The 9,372-nt window shown below is 32.7% G+C and overlaps 1 protein-coding gene across 1 annotated transcript; it reads left to right on the top strand.

Moving 5' to 3' along the window:
• Positions 1-3,677: 3,677 nt before the first annotated feature.
• LOC130623743 (uncharacterized) lies at positions 3,678-8,082 on the top strand. The gene is made up of 5 exons (XM_057439257.1): positions 3,678-3,930; positions 6,372-6,451; positions 6,775-7,115; positions 7,359-7,469; positions 7,796-8,082. Exons 2-5 carry the CDS (start codon positions 6,391-6,393, stop codon positions 7,907-7,909), a joined length of 627 nt encoding a protein of 208 aa, XP_057295240.1. The 5' UTR covers positions 3,678-3,930; positions 6,372-6,390; the 3' UTR covers positions 7,910-8,082.
• The last annotated feature ends 1,290 nt before the right edge of the window (positions 8,083-9,372 follow it).

Here is a 9,372-nt window from a genome sequence, read left to right as displayed (position 1 = left end):
TGCTAAATATTGTTATAAATATTTTTTCCTTTCCCGTCCACAAGAAAAATTGAAATAATTTCAACTTTCAGTTTGAAATGGAACAAAAAGTTTATCAACCAATCGGACTCTAGAAGTCACAGTTTTCCGTTCTTATTCGCTTTTGAGTGGAAGTCTATCTTTACAAACTTGGTTTTATTTTTGCTTAGTTAGCTTTGGGTTCTTATATCATGTAAATCTGTACGCCAAATGTGCCACAGTTCGGCAAACCAAACATTTTTTTATAGACTAACATTTTTATAATGATATCTACTAGTTGATAAAACCGTGGTAAAATCCACTGGGAGAAAACAATGGAAAAAATATAGATTGTTTAGGAGGAGATGACACAGAAAATTTATTTAAAGAAATTTGTTTAGTCCTTGTCTCTATTGTGTAGAGCTTGGAACTCTAACCAAAATAATGCAAAAGGTAATGTGCTTCGGTCAAACGGATGGTCTGAGGATTTAGGCTTTTTTTGATGACGTCATTAATCCGTCTGTTCTGAAACGAGTAGTACGGCCCGGCTTTGGTGAACTTAACCAGTTTGGTCCCCAGTTGGCCCTAGTTACTCACGCGAGTGATGACATCAATTATTTCAAGGCGTTGCCAAGATATAAGGCCTTGAAAATAAAAGTGAAATACAAGCTAATTTTAAATAATGATATTGACACCAGTCTAATGCATAGACGTGGTGCTGTAACGTCAGAAAAGTTAACAAATAATACATAACGTTTTCGGCTACATCAATGGAAAATCAACACATCAACCTTCGAGCTACGAAAGTAGCCTGGTACAAAATCCAATTAGGTCGAGAAATAATGAAGAAGAAATTAAATTCAGCAGCCAATGAGCATTTACTGATGACGTCACTATGTGCCTACGACAACAATTTTTAGTGTCTTGACGACGTTCATAATTAAATTTTATTCTTTTATTTTTAAAAAGACACCTCATGGGAGTTTATGACATCTTTTACAAATTTATAACTTTTAAAGTTGTAATTATTGTGATCATAGCTCATGTATGAGTCGAAAGCTAAATTAAAGGATATGTCGAACACATTTTGTTTGTGTTTTTTGTCTCTATTATAATAGCCGTATTCCGTCTGTCTGTCTCTGCGCGGAAACCCCGCTGAGTTAGAAAATGATGTTACGGAAACACAAATATCAAATGCGACATATTTTTATCCACTTTGTTACGACGGGTAAATTGAAAGGACGGGCGAACCCGTGGATTTTTCCACGGGCTAACAACTAGTTTGTTAGTATTACGTCTCAAAAAAGAAACGACAAATAAATTTTGATAAAATTAACAATAATTAAAAAAATAACTTAAAAAAAACAATACCCATTTCTCTCTATTGTGTGACTGATCAAAAATTTTGCTGATTGCTGATCAAAAATTTTGCTGACATCAGCAAAGACTTCATCGTTTACATCTTGAAACGCTGATCAAGAAAATGTATAGGTTGCAGACATTTTGAGGGTTAAAGCTTCTTTGATGACGTCATCAACACCTTTATTTAGTTCCAGGTTGTCCCTAGTGGCTGACGTCACCATCCCGTTTCCAAGCTATTTAGCCTTAAGTCTTAAGTGTACTGTAATAGCTTCATTAATTTAAATTAAGATATTGACGTTAAATTAATGCTATTAGGGTTGTGCCGTAACGTCAGAAAATTTAACATTTAAGACATCCACTTCTTTCGGTTACATCAAAGGAAAATGAAGACATCCACTTTGCCTGTTACAGACAGAAATATGAAAGCAGCCAGTTAATATAGGTCGATAATGACCCTTGAAGAAGAGGAGAGTTTAATAACCCTTTGTGGTGGTTAGGAACAGTTAAAAGAGTGAATGAGATCGCATTTGAGTATTTTCTAATTTTTTCGAATAAATTAAAAAAGCAGAATTAAATATGACTGATCCGATCAAATAGTTTTTGAATTTTTTTATTATTCTGTAAGGTGTTCAAACGGAATTTTATTTATGCGTTATTAACAAACATAACCTCCTTAGATTTTACATTCGTCACTTTTTGCTGTCAAATTTAAGTTTTTCTTATGGTCCCAGTTACTGTCACAGTTACCCAATAAATCTAATATAATTATAGGCGTAGTTTGTCTTAGGTTGGCAATCATTGACTTTCTAAATAATCATCGCCGCTCTTTACTAATTAGACAATGTGGATTGTACAATCAGCGAGGTTTTACCTGGCGCTGCATATTCTCAAACTTTATTTTTTCAAAAAAACCCAGAAATATAAGAATCCAGAAAAGCGTTGATTCTCCTGGATAAAAGTTCCTGTATTAAATCTGTAATCATTATCCTTCCCTGGCCCTTTCTGACACGATCTCATGCAAAAAATATCGTAAGGAGAAAGTCTTTCTCAATCTCGATGTTGTCAACACCCAGGCTCTAGATTCGCATCGCACTATTTCAAGAAGCTAATCAGAATGCCTCCAACGTGCCCCGGGCTGATATATTTGTACTGCGTCATAAATCGGGAAATCCCCGTAATCATATAAGCAATTGCTTTCTTCCGGTTTTGATGAAATTCCTTATCCTTTTATAGACCTTTCCGAATTTCCTAATTATGCCAAACTCAATTAAAGAGGTCGATACTAAAAATGATTCTTATCCCTATGTTCCTTAGCAAAAGGTAGAACAAATTACCTAATTTCTTAAATATTTCTGTTCGTTAAGTGCCTCAATTTCGAGCTGAAACCCTTCATATAGCCGAGCTTCCTAAGAATAGCCTCGTTTTCAAAATAATTATTTTCTTTAAATCTAAATAAAATTCAACCAGATTGTTATATTGCCTAAAAAACTTCATTTTTATCATGATAATTATCTGAATATCCTTGTTTGAAGAGCACAGAACCCTTATAAAATTTTGGATGACTTCATAATTACAATAATATATGAAATTCGGGAAAAGTGTATTTTAATGGAGGTTTTTCGTTAAAATTGAGTATGATTCAGTGTTGCGTGTTAAAAATATAACAGAATAATAGGCTTTATGGCAGAGAGCGAACACAACTTTCAACTTCGTTACCGCGAAATTTAACAACGTCTCAACTCTCCCCTCGGAAACCACCTAACTACCGAATCTTAAAATTCAAAATTTACCTATTCTCATTTTTAAGTAGGTAGTCTTCCGATTCGTCAGGATAACCTCTTTAATACTTAGTAAATTTCTTGTTATACCAGGTAGTAATACCTGCATGCCATTCGAATGCCATTGATTGATGGGAGGCATGTGGGAAGAAAAGTTTCGTACTTAAAAAATATATTTTTTACAACTAGGAAATATTTGAAAAGTCAGTTCTGTATAATATGGCTTTGGGTATGTCTGTACTTTCAAGACACAGTGTACTTCAGCATTTTTTTCGTTTTGTATATATACTTGGAATTGTCTTTAATATAGGTTCTCCAAGTAAGATAAAATATGGTTTAGTTTATTGTTTGAGAAGTTTTTACAACAAGACAAATTACGATGGTTGAGGGCATATTGTATGTTTAATAATATCAAGAAAAACAAACACTCTTGAAACTGCGATGTATTCTCAATTCAATGCAAGGCGATATATACGCCATAAGTAATTAGAACGCCCTTCGACTGACTTATGAAAGTTCCTGTATCCGCCCCTTACCTGATTCCTATCAAAAAAAGCGAGACAAAAATATTAAGATTTAATTTGTCCCGAATATTATTTTGAGTAAATTTATCTGAATTATTTTTCAGCTTTTAATTATTTCACAGTGGGTAACCAAGCAGAAACAGAAGTAAAATATTACATTGTTTGTTTGGTCAAATTTTAAAACAAAAATATGCACAAAATCATATACTAAAACCAATTATTCATACTTTATGATTTTTTCGTTCAGGTTAGAAGTACGCAAAGAAAAGGTGAAATATTTTTTTTTTACTTTATTTTTTTTTGTGTTTTTATATATAACACATTTGTTGTTAGTGGGAACTAAAGACATTATCTAAATATTTTATAAAAATAGAAAGCTATTTTATAGAATGTGCTATCTATCTCCTTGAAAAGTTAAAAAAAATACCACGCAAAAGAAAAAAACAGCTTATAATATTTATTACAATGTGTATCTGGAATTACATTTAAATAATCTTTTGTGAATATTTTGTTTCTCTGTTTTTACTATTACATGTATATTTTACAACAAGATAACTTTAGCATCGTCTATTTCTTCCATGACCATATTTTCCTCATTTTAAAGATATAAGAACATTTAAAGCAGGGTTTACATTATCAGATTTTGTCTTATAGATTTATCTGATTCGACAAAATCTGATAGTGTCAACAGAATAATTCGAAACTTTTTTGTCGTCATATTTGTCGCCAAACACAATCTGAAAAGTTAAAAATTTTCATTTTTTTAGATTTTGTTTGAAGAAAATTAACCCATGAAGTAACAGTTTCCTTTTGAAAATATAAATGATTTGAATTTTGGTATGATTTTGAAAGCACGAAAGGAAAAAAACATTCTTCAAGAAATCAAAATGTCAAAAACAGAAATTTTTATTGAACTTTTGAAAAGAGAAGGACCTTTATGGAATGTAAAAAGTCCACTGTACAAAGACAGGGATAAGAAAACAAAGGAAATTATTCGCATTTGTGACAAATTGAAATCAAAGTCTTCACTTTCGCTGTTTTCGTTGCTTTTACCTTTTACGGTAAGACAGTTAATGTCGATTGCAGCAGCAGTACGCCTTCTCGCGTAATGAGCCTTGTTAAAAATAAAAAAATTAAAAATTTCGACATCTTATACAAATGTAAACGCAAGAATCTGATACGAATGGTAAATCAGAAAAACTCTTCAGACAAAATCTAATAATGTAAACTCTGCTTGAAGATAATGAATTCTTAAAAAAAATAACAAAGGAAGTAGACGCCATAAAAAATGCTACTAACTATTATAGTTACAAGATTCAATCATACAGATGACAAACCTAAATTCAATAGGATATCAAGGCCTTCATTACCACAGTCAAATACTGTGAGCAAAGCATACGAGAAATAGGTCCGTGGAAATAGGGCCTAAACGCATCGTACTTGTTATTAGTATTATAAGTATGCTTCAACATTGTTTTTATACGACATTAAGATCGCCAGAAATAGAGACATCGCATCAAAGGTTCCTGTTTTCATTTCATCGTGGCCTCGTTTTCAAGATAACGTTTAAAATGCGCAATAAAAAAAATAATGCCAGTTTATAAATTTGATGTATGATTTTATATTTTTGAATATTGATTAACTTCAAGTAATTTGATCACGAAACACAATGAAGCGAATGATCCATGATATCCGAGAAGTTCTATTTATAACTTTATGCACAAATAAAAACAAGGTGTTAAAATTTAAGAATTTTCTCTGCCGCATACACTCTTAATTTAAAAATATTCTCTCCCCGTCGAAAAAATAAAAAAAAAAAATAAAAAACGTATCTATCTGTTACGCCCTAACAACGCCCTAAATATCGCTATTTCTAGCATGTAAAAGTAATAATTTTGAAAGTCTTTTACCCTTTGTCAATATTAAACCTTTTTATCGTGGACCATAGAAATCAGTAAAATAATTTCATATTTACAACGTCATCCGGAAAATAAAACTAACAGATTTTATTTGTTCTTAATTTAGCTTTTAAGACGCTACATATTTTGAGTCACAAAAAACTTACAAAAGTTCTGGGGTGAGGGGGGGGAGAGGGAGGGAGGAACAGAAGGGAGCATATACGAACACCCCCATTCTTTAGCTCAGGCTTTGCTTTTTGAAAACTTTCTCGGCCTCAAATGTCCTTACTTGTTTTTTTAAAAAAAAAAATAAGGAAATATATTGTCGGATTTAACGAAAATATTGAATATTTTTGAAAAATAGATGAAACAAACACGTGTTCCTGTAAAAAGAACGAAAAACTGTTTGAAAAAAATTTGGCAAAGATGGCAAAATCTTAACCTTAGGCTTCTTATAATTAAACACGTAAAATAAAAGCGTGTACTACGTCATAGTTGTTGATAATTTGCCGAACCAGATCTCCTACATTTTATTGGATCACGTTTCCGTATATATCTTAATGTAGATTATAAACTTTTAAGAAAATTGCTTTCGAAAACAATGTTCCGAAATTGCATAGGGAGATAATTTTTTTACCACTTTTGATGATATATTTTGTTATTGTTGTTGTTCTGTCGTTATTTTTTTATGGAAGCAATTTTTAGTTAAGCTAAAGAACAAGGGGTTTAATTATTCTTTATTGTGTGATGATCAAATTGATATATAAAGAAAAATTGGTTGTTGTACTGAAAGAGCTTGTATATTTTTTTAGCGACAATAATTTTTAAAATATGAAGATTCTCATTATTCTTGGATTTCTTCTCGTCGCCATTTATGGACATGTGATAAAAGGTGAGAAAACTTTGAAAGTTACCATACACGTTACCACACGTTACCACACGTTACCACACGTTACCATACATGTTACCATTCTTTTCAAAGAAACCTTTGTTAGTGGAACACGTCAATGTCAAATTTTTATATAGGAAATGATATAAAAAATTGAAACGTGATTTCCTCCTACATTTGTATACCATAATATATTTGACAATGCCGGCTTTAAGATTTATTAGAAAAAAAACAATTATCAGTTTTTTACAGTTAAATGTAGATAAATGTTGCTTCGCTTGTTTTATGATTTGTATTCATAACCCATCTTGCTTTTCTCCATCCAGATAACGTCTTGTTCGAAGCACTTACCGGAGACGCTGAGGATGAAGAGATTGGCACCCCAGATGACGCCGCTTCTGGTGAAGGAAGTGCCCTACAATATGCTAACACTGACACAAACCCCACACCAGCTACATCCGGTAATTCCAATGTAGGAAGTGCTGGTCAGGCTGCACCTTCACAGCCACCAACTGCAAAAGCTAGTGGAGCAAACACACCTGCCCCACCTCAGGCTACGCAGGCACCGAAACCCACTGCAAAAACTATTAGCACAGTATCACCACCTCAAAATGTTCCATCAAGTTATGCACCATATATCCTTCAAGCTCAAGCTCAAGGCTCAGGGGTAAGATTTAACAGGAGTGCACGGATTCCTTGATACAGCTTTTCCTTTATCCAGTTTTGCAACTTCGTTTCTCAGTTTTTTGTAGCATTTACATTAAGTACTAGAAGCTTTAGAATTTTACATTTAATTCTATGTTATTAGACTAGTTAAAAGAGTTGAGAAAAAATCGCTACTTGTAGCTAGCATTGTTAGCTTAATATATAATATAGATTTTTGTTAGCTTTCATTCTTGATTTTTTTTAGTGCTTTGCTACGTTTGCATCTGAATCGCAAAAGGCTGAAAGCGTAAAACAAAAGAATGTTGCGTATAATAACTTGCGAGGTTGCCTGTCCAGTAAATGCAAGTTTAACAAGGTAAGGTCGTGCTGTGTTTTGTTTTTGTTTTTTAAATCGAAAAGTATGTCGTTTTTATCAGCAATTTAAAAAAAAACGCCATGAAGAGAGTCTAAAATCCGTCTATAACTAGTGGTCTTTAGTTGATTTGAAATACGGAAAACTAAATTCCTCTCTTTTCATGTAAATATCAAACAATTGTATCATATCGTATACGGATTAAGAATTATTTTGTAAAGCTTGAAACAACTATTCAAGACTATTCAACACCTTCCCCCACACCTCGGAGTTAGCGCGTGTGTTTGTGTCATCTTGGACTAATTCAAATAATTAATATGTTTATTTAGTGCAATTTGAAATTGAAGAAGTGTTTCGGTCACTCATCAACTGAACAACACAAATACAAATGCTGGTACAAGTGGTTCCCTTGCGTAAGCAAGAAATGTTCAAGCAACCTATAATGACTATGGAAAATGTTTAATGGCAAAGCTAGTTAGCTATACTAATTGGATTTTAAATTTTGACTTACGCATAATAGATTAATCACGTATTTACACAATTTTAACTAGTTCTTTGTAGCTGTTTGGCTATTTAAAGTATAGATAATAATTCAGTAAATATATACCAAAAATAACATACTTTCTTTAATCCCCGCTCTCTCTACTTATGACGTATGAACAATAATGGTTTAGCCTTCGTAACTATTTTAAAGTTTTTCGGCACAAATAAAATAGATATAAATATTCGCTACGTAATGAAAAGACATTACGCGGACTTCACAAGGCAAGAAAAACCCATCTAACTACACACAACAGGGCAGAAAAAATATAATGTAGGGTTGGGCCAGGGGTAGGTATGTTTAAGGTTTGATTAACTAACTACATTAAAAACAAAAAAAACAAAAAAAAATTTGCAGCAAGTAATGCTTCCCTTTATGCGAGTGTACAACATCACACCCTAGTCCAGCCTTGTTTTCCGCCGAGTCTGCATGAACATTGCATTCATTGTGTCCACAAAAATGCATTAAAGCAAAAAAAGCAACTACCATGGAAAAGTGAAAAAGAAATTGACGAATAATGTAATTGCATTTATGGCACATTTGATTTTTTTTTCCATTTGGAACGTTCTCCACGTTTTTAGTCCTATCGTCATTTCAACGCTCACTCTTTCTCACTTTATTTTAAACCGAACAATAAGCATTCCACCATTAGCCTTGCACACACGCAGCAACGGCCTCACTGTTCTTATTTTGAAGTTTGCTTCGGAGAGAATTGCAAGAGAATTCAGATTCTGGATTGTTCTTACTTTATGGCAAAATTTGGGATTGGGTTATTCTTAGTCCTAAACCAAGAGAGCCTGATGATAAGTTCTTATACAATTTTCTTATATAAAAGGCCTGTTTACAGGAAGAAGTCCAAGTAGGCAGGCCTAGAGAATTACGAAATATGGAGAAAAATAAAACAATATTTATGCTAGAATACGAATCTTAATTCTTGTGTAACTACATACATACCTAAGTACATAAGGAAAATATATGTACAAGATTTACACACAGTGTCAATATTTAATAAAAGAAAGCCGGAAAATTGAGTAATTTCGGGTAATTTCTTTGTATTCATTCAACTATACCGACCGGGTCCGAGTTTTACAGGAATCCGCACCCTTTCGGTTTCCGGCAATTAAACTCTTTTTACTCGTCGTCTGCAAGTCTCAAGCTATGAACGGTCGGTCTTTGCAAGGAAGACTTTATAGGACGAGTGATGACAAATAAATATTCATTAATAATTTTTTTTCTATTTTAGAAGCTTTCTTTTTTATGCCATATTTTTACATTTTTCTATTTCACACATTTTACAACTTTTTCATTTACATTATCAAAACCTTTTGTTATATGTCCTTCTGTTCATTTAAAAGGTTTTTCAGC

Source organism: Hydractinia symbiolongicarpus, chromosome 13 (assembly GCF_029227915.1).
Source record: "Hydractinia symbiolongicarpus strain clone_291-10 chromosome 13, HSymV2.1, whole genome shotgun sequence".
NCBI classification, from domain to species: domain Eukaryota; kingdom Metazoa; phylum Cnidaria; class Hydrozoa; order Anthoathecata; family Hydractiniidae; genus Hydractinia; species Hydractinia symbiolongicarpus.
The sequence above is the reverse complement of the archived record's forward strand: the minus strand, read 5'-3'. Positions and strand labels throughout refer to the sequence as shown.